This window comes from Mus caroli, unplaced genomic scaffold (genome assembly GCF_978045245.1).
Source record: "Mus caroli unplaced genomic scaffold, Mus_caroli_1 scaffold_6, whole genome shotgun sequence".
NCBI classification, from domain to species: domain Eukaryota; kingdom Metazoa; phylum Chordata; class Mammalia; order Rodentia; family Muridae; genus Mus; species Mus caroli.
Window position 1 is genome coordinate 143,015,694 of NW_028227261.1, and position 24,318 is coordinate 143,040,011.

Below are 24,318 nucleotides of genomic sequence, written 5' to 3' on the forward strand. Positions count from 1 at the left end.
GTTGGGTGTTTGTGGGTATACACGTACATACATGTGAATGTGGGAGTCAGAGGGCAACCTCAGCGGCATTCCGTAGAAGCTACCCACCTTTTTTGTTGTTGTTTTCTTATTGTTTTTCCTTTTGTTTGGTTTTGTTGTTCTTGTTGTTTGGTTTTTGCTTTGTTTTGTTTTATTTAGTTTTTTAAAACAAGGTCTCTAGCACTCTCTCTCTACAAAATCTTGCTAAGTATATTTAAGTTGTCTGGCCAGTGAACCCTAGTAATCTACCTGTCTCTGCCTCCCCAGCACTGGGATTACAAATGTACTGCCATGCCTGGCTTTGTGTATGCATCAGGGGATCTAACCCAGGTCCTTATAGAGGCAAGGTAAGAAATGTACTGACTGAGCTATCTTCCTAATCTTTCATCCTACCCAGTCCCACATCCTACCCAGTTCCACATCCTACCCAACCCTACATCCTGCCCAGCCCTACATCCTTCCCAGCCCTGCATCCTACCCAGTTCCACATCCTACCCTGTCCCACATCCTACCCTGTCCCACATCCTACCCAGTCCCACATCCTACCCAGTTCCACATCCTACCCAGTCCCTCATCCTACCCAGCCCACATCCTACCCAGCCCTACATCCTACCCAGTCCAACATCCTGCCCAGTTCCACATCCTACCCAGCCCTACATCCTACCCAGCACTCATCCTACCCAGTACCACATCCTACCCAGTCCCACATCCTACCCAGCCCTACATCCTACCCAGTTCCACATCCTACCCAGTCCCTCATCCTACCCAGCCCACATCCTACCCAGCCCTACATCCTACCCAGTCCAACATCCTACCCAGTTCCACATCCTACCCAGTCCCTCATTCTACCCAGTTCCACATCCTACCCAGTCCCTCATCCTACCAAGTTCCACATCCTACCCAGTCCCTCATCCTACCCAGCCCTACATCCTACCCAGTCCCACATCCTACCCAGCACTCATCCTACCCAGTCCCACATCCTACCCAGTCCCACATCCTACCCAGTCCCACATCCTACCCAGCACTCATCCTACCCAGTCCCACATCCTACCCAGTCCCACATCCTACCCAACACTCATCCTACCCAATTTCCTCTTTAAAACATCTACATCTGTATAGCCATATTCTGAAGTACCAAGACTTAGAACTTTATCCTATGAGCTGGGGAGGAAGAACAATTTACCCCACACAAGGAGCTAGGACATTGACTTACAGATTTGGTGGAGAGTGACAGTTTAGCATGGTGTAGCTCCTGCTCCTCACCCACCCAAAGGAATCTACATCCACCTCCAATCTTGGTGGGGGGCCCTATTTGAAAATAGGGTTATCAGAGATATAAGCAGCTACATTACTGGGGTGAGATCATCCACACACAAAGAGAGGATGTGGAAACACAGAGGGAGGTTAAGAAGAAGAGGAAGAAAGAGATCTGCAGACTGTTGTCAGCAGCTAGCTTAAGTCAGAGTCAGAAGAGGCAACAGGCTCTCCCACAAGATCCTGTCACCATAATTTCAGATTCCCCATCAGCAGAACTGAGAAGTTCACATTTCTGGTGCTTTATTACTATAGCCCCAAGACACTAACACACTGGACAAATGGCACAGCTAAACTAGAAGAAGCCAATCCTGGGCTACTTGTGAGAGCTTTGTGAACAACTGTAGAGACTGACTCCACTCAAAGACAACACATAAAGAATAGTCACACACGCACACGTACACACACACATGCACACACACACACACACACACACACACACACACACACCACATGCCATGGCCATATGTATACTGTGTCTGTGTGTTTTTTGGCCCAGGAGGTCCTGAGGTCAGTGGATGTGATTCTGTGTCCTACCAACTTTGAGCAAGTTCTGATAGAATCTGTGGTCATCCAGATCTATAAAATGGAAAGTTTGGGTTTCCTTTCATGCAGTCAGAATCCCACCTGAGATTTATTCAGATGCCACTATTTGAACTGAATTACACTCTTCATTTATATCAGTTTGCAGTCAAGGCCTTATACAGACTCTTACAGGGGTTGAATTTTAAAGGATGGAAAAGGGAAGAAATATCTCTATCTCTATCTCTATCTCTATCTCTATCTCTATCTCTATCTCTATCTCTATCTCTATCTCTATCTCTATCTCTATCACTATGTCTGTCTCTCCTGTCTCTCTCTGTCTCTCTGTCTCTCTCTCTTTCTCTCTGTCTCTCTCTGTCTCTCTGTCTCTCTCTATCTCTCTCTGTCTCTCTGTGTCTCTGTGTGTATGTGTGTCTCTCTCTCTCTCTCTCTCTTTCTCTCTCTCTCTCCATATATATATCTCCACCCATGGGGCATGTGGCTCAGAGCCATTTGGAATTTGTACTCATGTAACAGCAGCTGCTTCTTTCTAAATGCATCATAATTGAGGAAGCTTTTCTTTTCCTCTTTTTCCTAAAGAGGACAGTATAAACTAAAGAGGAACGAACCAGTGCTTTGTGTGTTAACATTTCTACTTGTGTATGTTTTTTATACCTAGCTAAGCAGCAAGCCCTCAAGAAGGAGATGCATTGCCTATACCTCCCACAAGCTGCATATGGAAACATATCAAGTTGAATAGAATTTTTCTTCCTTTAAAGAATTCATGAAGTACTTTTCCAAAGTGAATTCTTGCATCTCGAAAAACAGAGAGCAAATTGAGATCCTGAGCATTTTACTCTACTAACAGTGACTTCACCAGGCTAAGAAAACGGCACTATCCTAAGTGAAATAAGCAGCCTCCAAAGGGCACTCCCCATCTTCTGGTACCCATGCTCCGTGACGTCTGACTTTCAATTGTGAGTGGAGCCTAGTGACTCAATCCTGATGAGATGAATGTGGCACAAGTGTCACTTCCAAAAACAGATTGCAGAAACACTGGGGCCGCCATGTTGCTTCTCTCTTCCTCTCCCTCCTTCTCCCCATCCCTCTGAATCAGAGGCCCAAATTGAACTGCAATCAGATTCCTGATTCACAGAAACTGGTGTAATGAGAGTTTGCCATTTTAAACTGCTAAATTTGAGGTCAATTTGTTATGTAGCAATACATAACAAATATAGCATATGGACAGCCCAATATGAAGAGGCTTGCAGTATCATCTAGAAAGGTCCTGAAAGATTTCTCCACCTTCATTCAGCACCACGGGCCAGCCCCAATTTCAGTGAAACATAATGTCACAAATGTTAATGGCTGTTATATAATTACTCTATTATACAACTGTCCCTGTGACTTCATCCCTTATATCTACTGAAATCTTTCAAGTTATGATTTAACCCTTCCTTGATGAAGCAGGAATTGAGATAAATAAAATGAAGAACACCAGTGCAGGACACACCTCTGCACTGTGTCAACCTCTGTGTGACACCCTAACACCAGGAGGCAAAGAATGATCACATGGGAGGAAAACCCACCAAGCCACCAGGAAAGCAGTTGCTGTGTCAAAGCTGGGTTGCAGCCAGAGCAGAAGGATCAAAGAAAATGTCCATCCCTAGATGGGTAGGCCCTACCCATGGGGACCACAAAGATGCTGATCTCACAAGCTTAAAAAGTACATAGCCCAAACACAAAAGACACATCAGCCTACTCAATGGGCTCACCTCTGAGATGGAAATAGACAAAAGCTTCAAATCCAGGAGAGAGACAACCCCCCCGCCCCCCCCCCGTGCCCCCCCCCAAGTCATTAACATTCTTACAGTGTCGTCCCTATACAAATGTAAAGCTATCAGGAGATACATTCTTCTCAAACATAGAAAGATCAAAAGGACAAGCATGCTTGAGGCTTAACTTCACTTGCCAGGTTTTTCTGTTATCTTTGGCTTCCTCAAATGGGAACCACAGGGTTACATTGAACTTGGTATTATCTACTTATTGTGGGATATCTGGCTGTGGATGTAAAGGATCAAGTTCTTTAGCATGCTGGATGAGGTTTTATCTCTTGAAAGTATGTTGTTTAGAAGCATGATAAGATATCTGAAGGGAAAATCTTGCAACAAGGACCCTTCAGGACTTGTACACAAGATGCTGCTCTGCAGTGACTGTCATTGAAACAGTGGTGGTGGTGTCAGTTATAAAAGCATCAAACTTAAGAGGACCAGAGACAGTGTTCATTCCAAAGCTTTGTACCTATATGACTTTCATGATACCTTCAACCTCTGTGCTGTTCTAGACAAGGACAAATGGACTGCAGAATAGGTCTACCTGACCCTCCAGAGGCTAGAAAGGGATCACAGGAGCAGCTGAGGAAGACAGGTTCATGACATCAAACAGCTCTCATTTCTTACCCAATGGTTCATTCTCCTGGACTTCAAATACAGTCACTGGAGACAGACATGTTGGTGGGTTGTCATTAATGTCAATAACTTTCACATAAATTTCCAGTGGATATGCAAGTGGTTTTCCATTCTCATCCTTGGCAGTTGCAAAGAAAACATGCTGCAATGTGAAGGTCAAAGGTAAGAAGATGCCTTCACTGTCACTTTAACAGGTGGAGGAAAATAACTGTTTTGCTAACCATCTCTCACCTTAGTGTCAACATGTTTAGAACTGAGAAACGAGGGGGGGAAGTGAATTTCATCATCCCACAGATATACTCACTCCCCCCTCAATTCTCCGTTCTAAGTATGTTGGCTACACTTGTGGGAAAATTATCGAATCACTGTGTCTTTGAAAATGCACAAACATCCAGGATCTGGAACACAGGTTTGTTCTATTTTTTTTAATAATTTACAATTAATTTGTCCTCAATTGTAAGTAGACATAGGATTTGTCTTGTGGCCCACAGAACATCCCGTCTCACTCACTGAGTTCTTTTCCTCCCGGTCCAAGGGCTGAGTCACATAAATATTTCCTTCTTGGTCGATCGAGAATGGGAACGGCGACAGCTTCTCCTTGTTGACTAAGGAATACTGGGCCCCTGGGTCATTCCACTGCACCTGCACAGCCAAAGCGAGTGGTGGGATAGACACAAGAATTAACAGACTGAAAGGTGATCAACAGCTTCTATATTCTCACTTTGGAATTTCTCACAACTCTGTCTGCATATGAGCAGTTTCTTAAGGCAACTGAGTAACATATTTAAAATTCTCAACCTAAACTCACCTTAAAAGCAGACAAGGGAATTCTTTCTTCCTTAAAGCAACCTTTACAAACTCACAAAGAGCCCACAGGTTGTTTTCTTCTAGAACTCTGACTGGGTATAACATCAATTTATCAAGAAAAAGGCACTTCATATGATGTATGATGAGCTTCTAGAATCCAAAATTAAGATGAATCCAGAGCAATAAAGGATTCCTTAAAGAGGTAGCTCTAAACCTTCCTAATGCTGAGACCCTTTAATTCAATTCCTCATGTTTTGGTGACCCCAACCATAAAATTATTCTTATTATTACTTAAATAGCTGTAATTTTGCTACTGCTATAGATTGCAATGTAAATATCTGATAAGCAGGATATCCGATGTGACCCCTATGAAAGGGTCATTCAACCCCCAAAGGGGTCACAGCCCACAGGTTGAGAACAACTGACTTAGACTCATTCATTCATTCATTCATTCATTTAGTTGAGACACATGATGAGGTGTACCCCTCAAATATTAAAGGCTGAAAGATCTCAGAAATAAAAATGACTACTGACCCCTAGAGTTAGCCTCCAAACAACAACAAAAAATATTCAAAAGTAAGGCCTGATAAATAGACAAGGCCTGGTTTCTCTGATATTATTACTAACAACATATATTTATGGTATACCACATGCCATTCAACCTACTATAAAGCAGCTATATTTCACACTGCTGGATGAAAACAATAAAACACCACAATAAAGTGTGTGGTGTGTGTGTGTGTGTGTGTGTGTGTGTGTGTGTGTGTGTGTGTGTGTGCGTGCGAGCGTGGGCACATGGGCCAAGTTTTATGCTTGTGATGATAATCTTTGGAGATTACTTAGTTTACTTTGCAATTATATGATGCAAAATCTATCTAGTAAAACAATTAGTGAAGACCACAAAAATAGGTCTCTACATATCAAAGTATGGGTCTGAACTAGCAATAAATGTCACTTGGACACTACCTGAGTGATTTTGATGGGGTGAGGATCAGTCAAGTTTTCTCTAATCTCCACAGGTTCTGGTGCTTTCCAGATGTTCTCTCTAACAGAAATATCTACAGATGCGGTATCACTGAAGGAATTCTCATTCTGGCCCCCCATGTCCTTCACCGAGACCACCAGGCTGTAGGAAGGATTCTTCACTGGATCCAATTCCTGGGATCCTATAGAAGTAGGGGAGGAGAAGGAGAAAAGACATGTGCCCACAGGTGACAGACCTTCCTCTGGCTGAGGCTTGTGAGGGCTTGCCTTGACTCACCTTCTGGGGTAAGCGATATTGCCCCTGTTTTGTTGTTGATTTGAAAGTACATATCATTGTTGATTTTGGGAAGTTGGATGACAATTTGATAAAAAAGCTGGCCATTGGGAGTAGCCGGATCATCCAGATCTGTGGCATTGACATACATGAAAGGCTTTCCTGGTGACAAAGCATACGCAGAAGAGAGTTGAAACTTAAAGCATCTGTATCCACGTCTGCCTCAGGAGATGCAGAGAGAGTGGAAGAAATTGCCTCAGTTCCTAACTGGGAAAATTAATCTTTATTTCGTTTCCTATAGGAGTCCCCAGACATATTTCAAAAAGTTATGGTGTTTGAAATCACATCTAGAAAAGGTCCATTTAAGAACAAGATAATTTAGTGGATTTTAAAGTAAAATAGTACAAAATATACCATTATTATATTGCTACCATCTGCAAGAAAAATGCATTTTTCAAGTTTTGGTTATGTATCAAAGAATGTCCATAATACCTGAAAATGCTATTAAAATATTCCTCATTTCCTAAACTACAGATCTATGTGAGACTAATTTTCATCACATACTACTTCAACAAAAATAGCATGTGGGAACACCATGGATCCAGACCTTTATCCCAATTGTTTTTATTCATCCAGACATTAAAGAAACTTGCAAAGATTCAAATGATGTCATTTTTCTCATTAAACTATTTTTGTCTTGAAAAATATACTTTCCATTAAACACTCTGTGCTCTTTAAATTATTTACTAAGTCAGTGTTTTACTTTCTTTTTTTTTTTTTTTTCGAGACAGCGTTTCTCTGTATAGCCCTGGCTGTCCTGGAACTCACTTTGTAGACCAGGCTGGCCTCGAACTCAGAAATCCGCCTGCCTCTGCCTCCCAAGTGCTGGGATTAAAGGCGTGCGCCACCACCGCCCGAGTGTTTTACTTTCTAAGATGTTAGCCAGTGCTACACTGGACTTACCTTGTGAGAGCACAATTTTGAATTTCCAGAAATTTTTCAGTCAGTTATTTTTCTAAAGTTTGTATAAATTTGATTACAAGAAAAGCATGCAAATAAAAACACCATATACTAAAGCCAACCGGACCCAAAGTCTATAAAGTCATGTATTAATATCACTGGTAATTTGAAATAGGCCATGGTAAATAGTTATACCATGAAAGCTTGCAGAGGGAACAAACCACACCTCTTCCCACTCACCACAGGAGAAGCAGCTACTAAACACTGACCAGGATGCCACTAGGGACAAGGGACAGGGACAGTGCAGCCACCCCTGAATGGTTACTTGTCTACTGGAGACTGAGAAAAGAAAAGGGTTGAATAACACAAATGATTCCTTGATATAAGTTGATGGAAAGATCAAGGATCTAGAAATAGAGAGTAGGTCAGCATAGAGAAGGCCCAGGCCACAGCTGGGGAACAGCAATAAGGAAAGGAGCCAACGGTAACTCTAAGAATCCCACAAGGATATGGGGGAGCAAGCTCGTCTTTCCAGACAGTCCTTGGGTGTTCTCAAGATGTGTGGTATTTACTGAAAGTTCACTAAAGAACCATAATTTTGACTTACACTGTACATTTCTCAAGATCTAGAGACTCTTTCAATGATTTGCTTCATTTTTAATTGGGGGGAGGAGTATGGGCACACAAATGTGGGTGTTCACAGAGGCAAAAAAACAACAACAAAAAACAAAAACAAAACAAAACAAAAACAAAACAATGAATTCCTTAAAGCCAAAGTCACAGGCAATTTATGAGACGCTCAGCAAGAGTGCTCGGAACTGAACTCAGATCCTCTGAAGAGAGAAAGGCTCTTGCTAAGCCTTCTCTCTAGATCTCCTAGAGACATTTTTTATTGACACAGTTTAGAGACAGGAGTGTCCCTGGCATCTCATAGATAGAGGTCTGAGATATTTCCAAACATCCCACAGTACCCAAGACTAAACAGGACCAAGGATGAGAGACTTTGGTCCAGAACAATTGGCACAATAAAACAGCATTCAGATCGCTATGAAATTTACATTAGATAGTCAGTCTTGTGGAGCTATAGTGACAACTGCCAGCCACACAATTCCAGTCTTTCACCACCCCACAGACATACTCAGACTGACTGTTCTACCTGGGCGAGAGTTCTGCCTCACGGAGCCTTCATATTTTGACTGGAGAAACGTGGGTCTGTTGTCATTGATGTCCTTGACTTCTATGATGATGGGGACTGGACCGTCCACTATAGCTCCACGAGAATCCAAGGCTGCAAGCTGTTGTTGAAGAAAAGAAAGCTACCTTGTGACTCTGGACTTAAGATACATGCCCAAAAGTCACTTATAGGAACTTAAAACTCAAAAGACCAATGACCTGGTGACTGCAGGAGATGAAGAACCCACAAAAGTCCAAATTATATACTGCTAAAATAAGGGTCCAATCAGTTAAGCTACCCTGATGATGGCAGTAGCTTTCTAGATGTTCAGGGTACTGGATGCAGAACATTACTCATGTGATGGTGTATTATGACTCCTCAGAGCTGGCACAGTGGTCAATCTACAGAGCCCATGGCGGAAAGTGACAGATAAGATGCTTTCAGCTTGCTCTTTTTCAGTTAGCGCTCTGCCCTTCTAGCTATTCAGAAACCTACTAGGAAGCTATGGGGAAACGGAAAGGAAGAGCACTTCCAGTAGGACCATGAGTTCCTTCTGCATTCTGGGGCCTCAGTGGCTCTGCACAGCATTGATACTGCCTTCATAGTGGGTGTGAGGCACACACACCAAGCACCAGGGCACACCAGGAGCACAGTGCTGGGCTTCAGCCCCAGTACCCAAATGAGTACAGCCAACTGAGGAGTTTGCTCATGTAAATTGGATTACTATGGTCAAAAAGCCCTCTGTAGTCGGTTTCAAAGAGGTGAGGAGAATGAGGGGAAAAGGAAAGGGGAAAGAGGAGAAGGGAGGGAAGGAAGGAGAGAGGGAGGGAGGTAACAAGGGAGGAAGTGAAGAAGGGAGGGATGGAGGTCATATGAGGACTGCAGTTTTGTCCCCTTCTTAGCAAGGGATAAAGGTCCCAGGGGATTCTGGAACTGAGCGTGCTACAGAAGCCTGTGTGTCATACCACTGTGTGTTGTCCCACTGCATGTCATCCCACTGAGTGTCATCCCACTGAGTGTCATCCCACTGTCTCAGCTCACCTGCAGATGATGAACCGCTCTTGTTTCTCTGTCCAGGGCTCTTGTGTGATACAGAAGTCCATCCTTTTCTATCTTAAATATACCATCTGTCTCTCCCGTTAGCTCGAAATTCACAGCTGGAGGGTTGGTCTTAAACTGAGAAAAAGAAAAACAAAAAATACCATCAATCAGGTTCTCAGGAAAGCACAATGCTGTAGATATGTAGAAAGATGCCTATTTCCATTTTTTATTTGTACATCACAGAATAAGAAACCTTGAGCCCTTTATGGTGGCAATGCTAAAATCTTTTCTGTCCACCCTTTATGTAGCATTCAGAACACATTTCTCTCAATAAACAAAGCGTCATACTATCCAATATGCCGAGAAAAGGCTGTGGTGCTTTAAACTGTAGCTAATGCTAAAAGATAGTTTTCAGAAGGAGTTATAGAGACAAAGTTTGGAGCTGAGATGAAAGGATGGACCATCTAGAGACTGCCACACCCGGGGATCCATTCCATAATCAGCCTCCAAACACAGACACCATTGCATATGCTAGCAAGGTTTTGCTGAAAGGACCCTAATATAGCTGTCACTTGTGAGGCTATGCCAGTGCCTGGCAAACACAAAAGTGGATGCTCACAGTCAGCTATTGGATGGATCACAGGGCCCCCAGTGGAGGAGCTAGAGAAAGTACCCAAGGAGCTAAAGGGGTCTGTAACCCTATTGGTGGAACAACAATATGAACTAACGAGTACCCCCAGAGCGTATGTCTCTAGCTGCGTATGTATCAGAAGATGGCCTAGTCGGCCATCATTGGGAAGAGACACCCCTTGGTCTTGCAAACTTTATATGTCCCAGTACAGGGGAACACCAGGGTCAAGAAGTGGGAGTGGGTGGGTAGGGGACTGGGGGGGGGGGGTATGGGGGACTTTTGGGATAGCATTTGAAATGTAAAATAAGAAAATACCTAAGAAAAAAATTATATAAAAAAGATAGTTTTCAGTGACTATGTGAGAGCCATGATTTTACCAGCATCTAAGAAACATTAAGATTTCTAGCTTTATTGCCAAAACCAAAAGATGTCACTCAGTACTTTAATACTTGTGACAAAGATGAAGACACAAGTTAATGTTAAAGAAAACAGTCTACAAGCGCCTTCAACGTCACATATTCCTGAATGATAATCTTCATGGTGACTTTTTACAACATAGAAAAACTAATCAACAACTCTTCATGAGGTAGATGCAGCTCCTTTTAAGACAACAGTGAAAAATTAGGAATTCTGCATGAAATGAAGAATATATAAAAGTTGTTAAACTTCATTAATAATTTTAAGTACATTTCATTGATATTAGGCTGCAAAGAAATAGATATTTTGTTGATAGGATATAATTTATATGACCCATTGGAAATGGCTTGAGGTATAAAGTACTGTCTTTGATAGTAAACAATAGTATAAAAATTTGGAATTTTTAAGCATGAATTACATTCTTAGAGTGCAAGAGGAAACGTTTGTTATGTTAGCAAAGTTAAAAACTCAGATATCTATGAATTCATGAATTCTTAAAGCAGAGAACATGATCAATATTGATCCTTTAAGCTTCACTATAAAGGGCAAAAGACACAATACAATAAAGTAACAAAAGTACACACGAGTAAAGTCAGGCCATGGTTGCCTCCAAAGCAGAAGTCCGCATGTCAGCAATGTGTACAAATGAAGTGAGAACAGCATGGCTAGACAGGGCTTTACAAATCCTCTTGTCGATATTATGGCTATTAATAAACAGTGCCGCTGTTGGTGTTTTAAGACGAGTATGATGTCAATGGGAGAGATGGAGTGAGACCCTGCTATTCCTCCATTAAAGCATGAAAATGTTGGTAGATAGTGGCAAACACCAATTTATTAACTTTGCCAGAGCATCGGAACTGACCAAAACCCTCCTGGATGTCAATAAGCACCAACCTGTGCTGTTTTAATTTACCTTACCCCACTGACCTTCCAGCTCAGTGTGAAAGAGGATAGAAGGGACAGGACAGACTCACCAGCACAGTGTGGCAGTGGGCAGAGAAGACAGTAACTCCCAAAGCCACTGCCAGAGAACCGTCATTGTGTAACCTGCTGGTGTCTATTTAATCTGAGTCAGTTCTCATCACTATTAACGTCCCCGGACTGCTATTGAAAAGACCCATGCAAAACTGGTGGGCATAGTACTTCACACATAGATCTCAGCACCTGGGAGTTTGAGGCAGGAGGATTGCCGTAAGTTTGAGGTCAGCTTAGGATATAGCACCAGGCCAACCCAGGTCTATATAGCAAGTCCCTGTTGTGAATAAAATATCACCCAAAGGCTTAGGGAACAGGGTACATCACTGAAGAGAGACTAAATGTGTGTGCGTGTTCGTGCGTGCGTGCGTGTGTGCGCGAGAATGCTGTCTTTTGAACAAGACATGGATGTTGTACACATGAACTAAGGTAAAATTCCACCATGGGTAGGGGCAGTGCTCCGATGGCCCAGCCCTCACTTTGGAAGTAGGGAGGGAGAGTCGCTGTACTTAGGAGAGGTGTGGCCACTGGCACGCCATGCCCAATGGATGACCTTATACTATGCACACATATATGCAGCTCTACTTGGAGTCAGGGGTTAAAAATAAACATTTAAAAAGAAGACATGAAATTGTTTGGGAGATGCATTGGGAAGGGTCTGGGATGGGGAAACTGGAATGGGGACTGGGAGCTGGATATGATTAAGATACATGGCATACATGATACATGTAACATTTTCCAAGAATAAATAAAAATGTTTTAAAATAAGTAATCTTCAGACCTGTCAGTAATGGATACTGTTGAGGTTAAGGCAGGAATGATAGCTGAAGCAAATGAGAAACTGGTCACACATTTAAAGGGAAGGCTGGGGAATAAGCTGCCCACAGGGGGCTCTGCAAACCTCGTGTGTTAGCCCTTGGAGCATCATCCATTTAACAGAGCTGCCAGCATGTGCAGGAAGGGTCAGAGAAGGCTCTAACCCCTCCCCCCAGCTGATGTTGAGGCTCGACACACATATGAAGTGAAGGGAAAGCCAAAGCTGTAAACTCTCCACCACACTGCTAGTGGCATGCTCCAATGTGCTCCAACATGCTCCAAGTGCCTGTTGGTAAAGGCTGAGACTTTCTGATCCAATGCACCTAACATAATCTCGGTCCCATCATTAACTGAGCACCAAGGTGATCAGGTACTTCAGTGGCTGAACCTAACAATAAATACTGACTTTTCAGACTTAGCCCATAAAAGCCACTAGGCAAGAAGTAGAAGCAATATGCTCTGAGGAAGGAAGCAACAGGATGCATAGACTACCATATCACATCATTTAAAATGTCCACTCTTCAATAAATGTCTGTGTGACATACAGCTAAATAAGTAACTAATGTACGTTGTAGATACAAAAACTGTTCCTAAGAAAGCCCTGATGCTGAACTTGCTAAAGATCCTAAATGATCTACTTTAAATAGATCCAGGATTAAAGGAAGCCTTCTCTAGAAGACTAGGGAAAGCATAAAAATAAGTCATGCCAAATAGAGAATACAGACATAAAAATTTTGTTGTTTTTTTTTTTAAGTAGGATTTCTGGAGTTGAAAGAATATTAGTTAAAATAAACATTTGAGAGAACTTGAAAAAGTATTTGATCTGATGGAAAACCAGAGAACTTGACAAATGAACTACCTACCTTAAAATACAAAACAAACAAACAAACAATATCAACAAAAATGAAGGCCTGAAAAAGCACCATCAAGCAAGTGCATACCTGTGCTGTAAAATTCCCATGAGGGGAGGAAGAATGAAGAGAAAAGATTATTTGAAGACAGAAAGCCTAAAACTCCCCAAATGTGAAGAAGACACTCGCAGACCCATCCATGAAGCTCAGTGAACTGCAGAAGGCAGAAAGCACAGACACATGATCCCAAATGCAGCACAATCAAATATCTGAATGACAGAGCATCCTGAAAAATAGCAGGAAGGACCCTAGTGAATCAGGACACACAGAACTTTTCAATAAAATGAAGAGGTTGCTCAGCAAGGCCAAGGGCTATGAAATAACACATCCCAAGTGCTACAGTTGGTGAGATGAGGAAGACTTCTAATCCAATAAAACAATTACCCAAAGTGAGGGTGAAGTTAAGCTAGAACCAGACAAAACAGAGCTTAAGGCAAACTTGTTACAGATAAAAAGTTAGAGTTAGGCCGGTGGCTTCTCCCTATAATCTCTGCACTTGGGAAGCTAAGGGAAAAAAAATTGTTGCTATCCTGGGCTGTAGAATGAGTTAATAGCTTGAGCTACAGAATGAGATCCTAGTCAAAAGGAAAGACAAGATACAGCAGGGTTAATATGCCAGGAAACTATAGCTACTGTAAACATTTGCACACCTAAATGTTAGAGACAGTCTCTAAAGTGCATCAAAGACTGGGAGAGTGGACAGAAATATGATCGTGAAACTGTCATTACTGACAATTTCAAGACATCACTTCCAATAATTATAGAGCAAATAAAAAACCAATAAGGAAAGAAAGCTTGGAATAGCACCACAGACAAACTTGAAGCTACACCAACAGAATGCTCCATCCAACAAAAGCAAACTCTACAGAACATTCTCCAGGACAAATCCGATCCTGTGATAAAGTCATAAAAACCTTAAAGGATACAAGTCATACAAGAAATATGTTCACTTATACAATGGAATGAAACCTACAGTAAGCCAGAATTAGGGGCTTTACACGTATGTGAAGTAACAATATGCTTTCCTAACCAACAGCTTAAAGATGAATTCTCACTGGAAATGGACCTAACCTGGATATCCATTTCCTTGCCACTTCAAACAGAACAGTATAAACACGGCTTCACAAGTATCTCTTGTAGGACACACGATCCTTTGGAAATGTGTCGGATATAGCATCATTGGGTGACAGGGAAATTCTATTTGATAAAGAATAGTGTTTGTTACTCCCATACTCAAGGCTCAGGAAACACTGTGGAAAAAGGGGTGAAAGGTCATCAGAGCCAGAGGATCAGGGAGTTTACTGTGAGACTCTGTCTCCTAATAACATCAACATAATGAATAGGTTATATGTAAGAATATATATATATGCATATATATGTATATATGCATATATATATTTATACATGGGATAACAATTAGTGAAAAAAGCCATAAATCTGAAAGAGAGTGGGGAAAGTATGTGGGAGGGTTTGGAGGGAAGATAGGGAAGGGCTAAATGGTGTAGTTATAATCTCAAAAAAAAAGGTTAGAATTCATGCAAACGATTGAGTTTCATAAAAAGACAGTAGGAATCTGGCTCTGTGGGATTAAAAGTAAGACAAAATTGGCTTTGGAATCAATTAAAATTATTTTTAAAATACCTTTTAAATGGTTTCCTACTTGGAATTATTTAAATGTATACTGCCATTACTAAGAATAATACATAATGGGAGCATTCAAACTGAGCGTTCAAGAGGAGTTAAGTGATGTGCACTATGGACTCTGGGGTTCTACAGATCCTCTTTATACTTTAGAATAAACTTTATTTAACTATGAAAAAAATGTTTATAATTTCTAAGCTGGTATTCATGAGAGCCTGTCCTAAACATATTTAATCCTGGCAATAACCCATTGTTCTGCGAAAGTATAGTACAATCAGCCCACACACACTCCCCTACAGGCCAACCTATGGAAATGTTTTCTCCACTAAGAGTCTTCCTTCTCAGATGACCCTAGTTTGTGTTGAATTGACATAAGCAAAAGAAAACTAACAAAAAGCCCAGCCATCACGGTGGGGAAAGTAAACTTTAACTACAAAGAAATAAGACATCACAAACACTTTGAAAGCTATAATAAAAAGGAAGGAAGGAAGGAAGGAAGGAAGGAAGGAAGGAAGGAAGGAAGGAGGGAGGGAGGGAGGGAGGGAGGGAGGGAGGGAAGGGGAAGGGAGGGGAGGGGAGGGGAGGGGAGGGGAGGGGAGGGGAGGGGAGGGGAGGGGAGGGGAGGGGAGGGGAGGGGAGGGGAGGGGAGGGGAGGGGAGGGGAGGGGAGGGGAGGGGAGGGGAGGGGAGGGGAGGGGAGGGGAGGGGAGGGGAGGGGAGGGGAGGGGAGGGGAGGGGAGGGGAGGGGAGGGGAGGGGAGGGGAGGGGAGGGGAGGGGAAGGGAAGGGAAGGGAAGGGAAGGGAAGGGAAGGGAAGGGAAGGGAAGGGAAGGGAAGGGAAGGGAAGGGAAGGGAAGGGAAGGGAAGGGAAGGGAAGGGAAGGGAAGGGAAGGGAAGGGAAGGGAAGGGAAGGGAAGGGAAGGGAAGGGAAGGGAAGGGAAGGGAAGGGAAGGGAAGGGAAGGGAAGGGAAGGGAAGGGAAGGGAAGGGAAGGGAAGGGAAGGGAAGGGAAGGGAAGGGAAGGGAAGGGAAGGGAAGGGAAGGGAAGGGAAGGGAAGGGAAGGGGCAGTGCAGCAGACACACAATGCTAACAGAATTGTAAAATCACTCACTTGCCTGAGAAAAATTTGTAGATCAACAAAAACTTAAAATAATAAACATGTAGCTTGTATAATCAGCAGTAGACAGCCAGCAGAAAACTAACTCAGTAACATCTTTGGAGGATCCATGTCTCTCAATATCTTATCAAGACTGTCCCTGATTCTTTTTAAATTTTATTATTTTATTTTTATTGTATTTTTTATAATTTTTCTTCTTTCTACCCCACAGATTCTTTGCACATATATGATGGCTTCCAGTTTTCCAGCCTAGTGTTCGCATGGGCTTCCAGAACGTGCCCATGAGTGGGTCTCTGTTTCTTATGTCTCTCTTGGGCTCTTTTCCTTGTGGTTATTTTGTCCAATTCTGGTGTGTTAGTTTTTGTTTTATCTTATTTTATTATTATTCCCTAGAAGCCTGTTTGTTTTCTAGTGAGAGACAGAAATGGTATGGTGTGGAGGGGAGGGGAAGGCAGTCCATGTCTTACTGAAAGCCAGTGGAGCTACTGCGGAGCACAGAGTAAGCGGTGATCTGCTCTATTCTGAGCTGAGCAGCAGACAGACTTCTGATGGTCACCAGCTCCGTTACTGGAGGAATTAGAGGTTCTTGGGGTACCTGTGACCTGGTTGGAGGAGAGATCAGGGGAGAAGGAGGAAGAAAAGAGAGGAAGCACCCATGAGGGAAGATGGATGAAGAGCACATGGGCAGGAGAAACAGCAAGTATCTGGGGTACACGGCTGGGGAGGTAGCCAAGGCAGCAGTTAGAAGAGTCCATTAGGGGTGACCCCCCCCCAGTAATTGTCAAAGCCAAATAAAATAACCATAATCTGAGTCTCATTTACTTGTAAGCCAGTTGTGAATAAGTTTAAATTGGTTGTACCTCACAATAGGCATTCTGTTTATGCTAAATAAAGAAATTAAATAAATAAATGTGATGCCTAGTGTGTAAATTTCATATCAGATTTTAAAGTATAATGTGCTAAGGAAATAGATTTTTAAAAATGTCAGGGAGACACTTTGGCATGAGCTCTCTGGCAGGGCAGAAAATGAGAAAGACTTGTACTGCAGACCCCTAGCCAGGACCCTGCACTCTCCCTGGCTCTGTCTGTCTTTCAGTCAAAGGACAGATCTTTCTGACCAGAAACTTAAGTCAAGCCCATTTGTCCTGTGATGTATAAGCTTGTCAAACATGGGCTCTAGGAGCAAGGAGGTCTCCTGTTCCAGGTTTCAGCTTGGATATTTCAAGTGTCCTCTAAGACATGTTGTTGGAGCAAAACAGCACAGGAGAAAAAGCACTGTGTCCTTGAGAGCAGCTAAGAGACAAACTATTCCCACGCAAGGTCACTGCTGTTTGTCCCATGTTATAAAGATGCCTGCGGTGGGAAGAGAAGGCAGATGCACACATGTAGAGAGGATGCTCTGCCTGGACCCTTGGGTACATTTGTAGGGAATGTCATCTCCTTCAGATGCATGTCAGTGACCCCCTGGGGGAGAGCCAAGGTTCTTCACTCCACCTTCAAAAGTATGGCATACACATATTTATGTGTTCTGTATATGCGTGTGAACACGTTCTCAAGTGTGTGTGTATGTGGTAAGAGTTTAACATCAGAAGTCTCTATTAGTCTCCACATTTATTTCATGTGATGCATGTTGTATGTGGTATGGGTACACGAGTGTGAGTACACAGCTTGAATTTCCCTGCACACACACAAGGAAGTCACAACAGAGCATTGGGTGTCTTTGCCCATTACTCTCTGCCTGTTTGCCATGGGACAGAGACGCTCACTGATACAGAGCCTGCTATTTGGAGTAGGCTGGCCAATCAGTGCAATCTCAGGATCTGACTGCCTCTTCCCTCAGTGATAGGGTTACAAGCACCAATACCCAACTTTACGTGGGTGCTTAGGATTCAAATTCAGTCTTTGTGCTTGCAGAACAAGTGTCCTTACCCACTGAGCCACCCTCATAGGTCTTCTCTATTCTGTTTTACAAGGCAGAAATATAACACTGAACGTAGAATTCACTGACTGGGCAAGAAGAGCTGGGTCAGCTGGCCCCTGGGGTCCTCCTGCTTCAGTATCTCCAGTGATGGCATTATAGGTACAAGCCACTTTATCTAGTGTTTCATATATGTGGGCGCAGAGGATCCAAACTCAGGTCCTCATGCTTGGTGTGGCAAGCACTTTATCAACTGAGCCATCTCCCCAGGCCCTACTGCTTTTCATGGGTACCTAACTACCTGCCAATATTATGGCTGGGATATGAATTGTCTGCCTCCAATATGAGTTTTCTGCCCCCAATAAGGCTCAGGTATTGGAGATCCTGTCCCCATCTAGTGGTGCCATTGAGGGAATTGGATTGTAAGAGTGTGAACATCATCAGGAGACAAACGCATTAATGACTTCTTTTGCTGAATGGGCTTGTAGGAAGTGGTGACTACTTAGAGCAGTGGTTCCCAATCTTCTTAACGCTGCAACCCTTTAATATAGCTCCTCATACTGTGGTGACCTCCCAACCATAAAATATTTTTGTTTCTGTTTCATAAATGCAATTTCCTGCTGTTATGAATCATAATGTAAATATCTGTATTTGCCCATGGTCTTAGGTGAACCTTGTTAAAGGATCATTGGACCCCCAAAGGGGTCCCAACCCACAGGTTGAGAACTGCTGTTAGAGGAATGGGTCACTCTAGAGGAGAGTACCTCTAGAATACATAGCTTATCTCTGGACCTTTCCTGCTCTCTCTGCTTCTTACTACCACAGGCCTTGGCTTTCCTCTACCGTGCCCTGCCTCAGCACAGGTCCAGAAAATGGAGCCAAGTTACCATGGATGGAAGTCATGAGTCAAACTTTTTTCTCTCTGAGTCGTTCTCCTTCCACCCCCAGTAGTCTGCAATTATTGTTTTTTGAAAGTGAAATGCCACCCACAGACTCCTGTATTTGAATGTTTGGGCCCCAGCTGGTGGCCCTGTTTTGGAATGTTTTCGGAGGTGGAGCTCACTGGAGGACGCACATCACAGGGTCATTAGAAAGAGGATTTGAGGTTTTAGAGGCTGACCCTTACTTCCTGTTTTCTCTCTGCTTACAGAGTGCGTACGAAATTTGAGCAGTGTCTCGCTCCTCCTGCCCAGCCTTCCATACCATGCCCGACTGTATCCTCCGGTACTGTGAGCCAGAGGAAACCCTTCCTCCCGTAGGTTGATTGTTGTCAGGGTATTTATCACAGCGACCGAAAATAAAACTAAAATCATCACAGTAATGGAAACGGTGATTAACATGTCCAACATGACTTGGGCAACCCAAAGGCTAGAGCATCAACAAGGATTCAGAGGAGGCAGGCAGGAAGTCAGGCTGTGGTCTCACAGAGAAGCTCCTCCACCCACTTCAAACACCTCACAGGCCAAGTGAGGTGAGCGGATGCCCTAATGATCAGAAAGCCAGCACCTCCCGAAGAAATCAGCAGCTTTTGCACTCAGGACAGAGGTGGAGTCCATAATGCTGACCTCCTCTGAGAGGACTGAAGCACTGGCCACAAGCATGATTAAGGGAACCTGTGTGAGGACGCCAGCTCCTCCTCCTATGCTACACCCACACTGCTCTGCAACTCAGCTTCATCAAAGTCACAGAGGATAAAAACTGCCCGCCTTCGTGTTACTCCCTGCTGCTCAGTAGAGATGAGAGCAAAGGTCCACTATGAACAGAAATCAAGATAACGAAGGTGAGTCTTTACCTGGAATATGATTTGACTCGGTTCTTGGCCTTCAAAAATAGAGAATGTCATGGGCTTCAGGGGACCGCTGAACTTCCCTTCTTGGCCATATCCACAGGTCTGTTAATAAAGAGAGAGTGTGTGAATGTATGGGTGTCACTTGCAGAAACAATGTACGGAGTGGAGGGTTCCATGATGGCCGAAAACAGTGTAGACCTGGTCAGAAAGCAAACTGGCCTAGTGTTTATTGAGGGACTCTCCTACTTTGCCAAAGTAGTCTGCCATGAGTTTCAAATTGCTTTTTCTCATTTAGCCATGAGAGCTACCATCCCATGGGAAGAATCTTAACTCCCATGTTACAAAGGAGACTTCTGAGGGTGAAGCCCAGAATAAACCAAGGGTGTGACAAGCAGGGACAGCAGATGCTCTGTCTTAACTAAACAAAATCCTGCAGCTTCTCAGGAGCCGTTCTGCCTTATAAATTATACATGGTTATACCAGCTTTTTTGAAATACCCCCACCACTTAAAATGTTCTGTGACATTTGTGACACATCCCCAGCATCCTGGAGTCCATAGTCACCTCAAAGGCAGTTGAATTTATCAGAGGGAGAAAGAATATGTAGATAATTTAGCACAATGCTTACTTGGCACACAGTCACATGGTAAATTCCGGTCAAACTGGAAGTTCAGCATACCTCACAACTGACCGACACTTTATAAATTAAAATCATAAAGTGTTTACTTCAAGCAGTGATCTCACGTGGTTCTAAAGCCTAAAGACCTTAGAAATCTAAGCATCTCAGCAGTCACTCAAATCCAGACCAGGATGGTAAGGAAAGTTTATAATTGCTAAGCTGGTATTCATGGGAGTCTTTCCTAAGCATACTGAATCCTAGCAATAACTCTACGACGTACTGTGGAAAGTATAGTACAGTTAGCCCTGTTGAGACTAAGGCATAGAAAAGTTATTTCCCCCTCAGAGTAACTAGAAGCAGGATTTGAACCTGCATCTCTGGAACCAGCCTTCTCAACCCACGGGCGTTATTGTCCACCAGGGGATGCAAAAGAGATGAAGGAATACTCCAATGGCTGCCATCTCTACTGACTCTTACTATCACTCCCAAAGGGAGATGAGAGCAGAGTAGAACAGGTGAACAGGAGTCTAAACCCAGAACCAGAAGTCCGTGTCATGATCTGAATGCTGGCCTCTCCTTCCTAAAGGGAAAGAGCAGCTATGGCTGGCATTTCTACCCCTCCCTGTTGTTCTCAGAAAGGCCACGGGCTTTGTACGTGCAGCTGGAGCAGTCACCCAGAGCAATGAGCAGTCCAAAGACAAAAGCATCCCCCCTCAGATATATCACAGAATAAGGTTAGCCCTGCCCTAAGTTTATCATTCAGGCTTCCTGTTATCGCTGAGAAATAACCCTTCATTTATTTAAGTTGCTCCAAATTCCGATTTCCTGTTATTTGCAGCTAAAAGCATTTTTAACTTCCACAATAATTTTCCAGACTTCTAGCCACTGTCTCTCTGAGTTTGCCTTCCTTCAAGAGCCTTTCCTTCCTTCTTCTCCGGTCTACTCCAGCTCCATTACTTCTAGAAGGTGAGGCAGGAGAACTGAGCACAGGCCTCCAGTGTAGCTGTGCTGGATCTAAGACAAGGACAGTGTTTTCTGCAGTGCTACCAGAGAGCTGAGCTCCAAGGCTTGTCTCCGAGACCACCCAGTGAGCAATCAGCCTCGCAATTATCCACACCAATGGAAACTTCCTTAGCCCACAGACCTCACAGACAAGGCTACATTTTATGCATACAGACAAGCTAGCTAGCTGCAGGGAGGGAGAGTCAGTTCCAGGGTTCAAAGTTACATCCTCCTCCTCCTCCTGGTATCGAGCAACAAATCTTTCTTCCCTCCCATTAACATGACTATTGGGGCTATAAAGATTTCAAATTGAATGTGAACAAAATGAGTCACCAAACCACCATGACCAGAGCTGAGAAGGGTGGCTTAGTGGCAGAAAGACAGCTTCCATCTACAGAAAGGAAGGCAAATCACCTCAGACAAGAAGAAAATGAGCCCACCACCAGCGAAGTACCACAGCTAAATGTTCATTCTCTCTGATCTCAATGCTGCTTCCTAATTCAAATCATGTGATCACCTCCTATCTCTGTGCTAGGTACTGAGAAAAGCCTGTAAAGGTGACCTCATTCACTATTGAGGGCAGGTCTATATGGATATAGGAGCTGGGCATTTGAAATATAGACTACTAATGGCTTTTATGTATTCAGAGCTTAGGCTGTGCTACTCCTTGAAGCAAACGTTCCTCTATGTTAAATGCTAGGATTAGACCCAGCCCAAAGGACAGAAAACTGAGGGTTAAAGCTTAAAGCTACTCAGTCCATTTCCTATCCTGAGCAAGTTGTAGCCACAAACCAGAACCTGGCACTGACGTTACTGTCCTCCTATGATAACGTAGGCAGGAAAGATAGGGAGAGCACTGTCCTCACTCAGACCCAGGCTGTGAGAAGTGTCCTACGAACTGAACAGCAGTCTCCTCCTTAACCTTGATGGAAGCTCCGGAAATCTTGGTTCAGTTCTATGATACAGAGGTTGGGGTGATAAAAGTACGTTTTGTAATGTGTTAAGGTGTACATATGCATTATATATAAAATGTATTTTAATAAAAAACATTAAACCTTTTTAAACTATAAGGCCCTTGGAGGACTTTGAGGACTTAAAATTTGGTGTGTAGTTTTGGGGTACAAAAAAAAAGGAAGCAAGATTTTAGGTGCAGCCATCTAAAACTTCCTTTTATGGAAACAAGCAGAAGCACACCTGAGATCTTGGTCCATAAGACATTGAAACTTTGAACATCCTTCTGTACCACAGGAGCCTTGTGAGTAAAGTAGAGATGGTACCCCATTATCTACCCAATAGCTGGGGCCCAGTTTCCATTCTGTTCCATGCTGAAAGCCTGTCAGACAATAGCAACAATAGAAGACGTGGCTAATGACAAATTTAACTAGGAACCTCCAAGCCATTTATGAAAATAAAAATACAGAGCATAGAAAGGTGAAAACAGGAAAAAAATAGTTTCTTGATGTGCTTTTGTGAGTTTAAAGCTGGGTTATAGAGACTTACAGATGAATCATTGCAATTCTTTTCTATGGCCAGAAGCTACAGGTGAAGGTGGCTTTGTTCAGTCCTGGCTGTAACTCTGTGGTAGAGTGATTGTCTATGTACAAGGTCTGGGGTGTAGGTAACAGCGGCAGAGACAGAAACAAGTAAAGCTATGACCATAGAGCTCAGTTTGCCATTCCATGGCTTATCAGCTTCTAAGGGCTGAGGATAAAGTGCACCCCTCAGCCGATGGCAACCGTGGAGCTTGTGGTCGCTTCACTGGATACAGCACACGAGAACACATCACATCTTTCTGTACAATTCTGATAAACCACCTTTTTAAAAAGTGGTAATAACTGTTCTTTTCATGGTATGGAGTGGAAGGATGTCAGGAAATATACTGCAGAGACCCTCTGTGCTTACCAAATAAAGTGTGAGAAGACACAGGAAGTGAAGCTGGGCAGACACCATCTTGCTCTCTTCACTTGGACTCCTGTGAGTGAACCAGAGATAAAGCATGTTAGTTACCAGCCTGCCAAGTCACATCTTCCCAACAGTCAGAATCTTTGGAAGACCTCTAGTCACAAACCTAATGTAATAGAGTCCTTAGAGGCCAACTCTCCCCTGTCTATTGGCCCCAGCTCTTGGGTAGACAGTGTGGAATGCCTGAGCTTCCAGAAGCTTCTCACTCCCCATCTGTAGCAACGCACCAGTCAGCATCTCCAAACCAGCTCTGTGATATCTGTGATTAACTCACTTCAGAGTCTTAGAGCAAAGGCAGAGCAGATCTCTTTCGGTCATTTTTGCTCTGCGTTTTGGTTTATGATTTTTATTTGTTCCCATAGGTTGTGGTAGACACCAGCAAAGCTAGGTCAGATCATTTTCAAGGTTCTGACTCAAATTCATGGTTCTGACTCAAAGCTGAAAGTACATGAGATTCCACAAGTTCAGGAAAGCCAAGACCTTCTACAGCCTGAGACCTCGCCAGCTGCCCCTTGGTCTTCTGAGTATTATTACAGCCTGTGCTTTTGAGTGCTCCAGAACCGAGTGCTCCGGAACCCATACTATTCCCTAGCTCCCGCCCCTTTAAGGCTTTACATTTCACAGAGATGTTAACTTTCATCCTGACATGTGTCATGACTGATTCCAGTATGTAAATGAAATTCACACTTGGCCTGCAAGGCGATGCAGCTGCCAAAGTCAAAATAAATAAAACTTAAAAAGAACAAACAAGGAACCAAAGCATGTATTCATTTCACTAAAATTCCAAGCCAGTTTATTATTATCCTTAGGGATTATGGAGGGCCTCGCCTTAGTTCATTCTTTCATTTGTTTAAAGTTCTCTACATTGAATATGTATCACTAATGTCAATAGCATAGAAAAATAATTAAAACTTTAATACGTTTAAATGCCCTTAAGAAGAAGTATGAGATATTCACTTTA

At 43.2% G+C, this 24,318-nt stretch overlaps 1 protein-coding gene across 2 annotated transcripts in view; it reads right to left on the minus strand.

Annotated features, from left to right (window-relative positions):
• Positions 1 to 23,345, minus strand: part of Cdh17 (cadherin 17) — a 65,464-nt gene extending 42,119 nt beyond the window's left edge. Inside the window, exons 1-8 of one of the 2 annotated variants that reach the window (XM_021161068.2) lie at positions 23,298 to 23,345; positions 19,779 to 19,877; positions 9,563 to 9,697; positions 8,504 to 8,642; positions 6,391 to 6,549; positions 6,096 to 6,295; positions 4,833 to 4,964; positions 4,314 to 4,464 (exon numbers count right to left, since the gene is read on the minus strand). In XM_021161068.2, coding sequence (XP_021016727.1) covers positions 4,314 to 4,464; positions 4,833 to 4,964; positions 6,096 to 6,295; positions 6,391 to 6,549; positions 8,504 to 8,642; positions 9,563 to 9,697; positions 19,779 to 19,877; positions 23,298 to 23,345 — 1,063 coding nt within the window. Of the gene's footprint in view, positions 1 to 4,313; positions 4,465 to 4,832; positions 4,965 to 6,095; positions 6,296 to 6,390; positions 6,550 to 8,503; positions 8,643 to 9,562; positions 9,698 to 19,778; positions 19,878 to 23,297 lie in introns of those variants that run through there. The other variant, XM_085838491.1, reaches the window with a different exon arrangement.
• Positions 23,346 to 24,318: the final 973 nt, after the last annotated feature.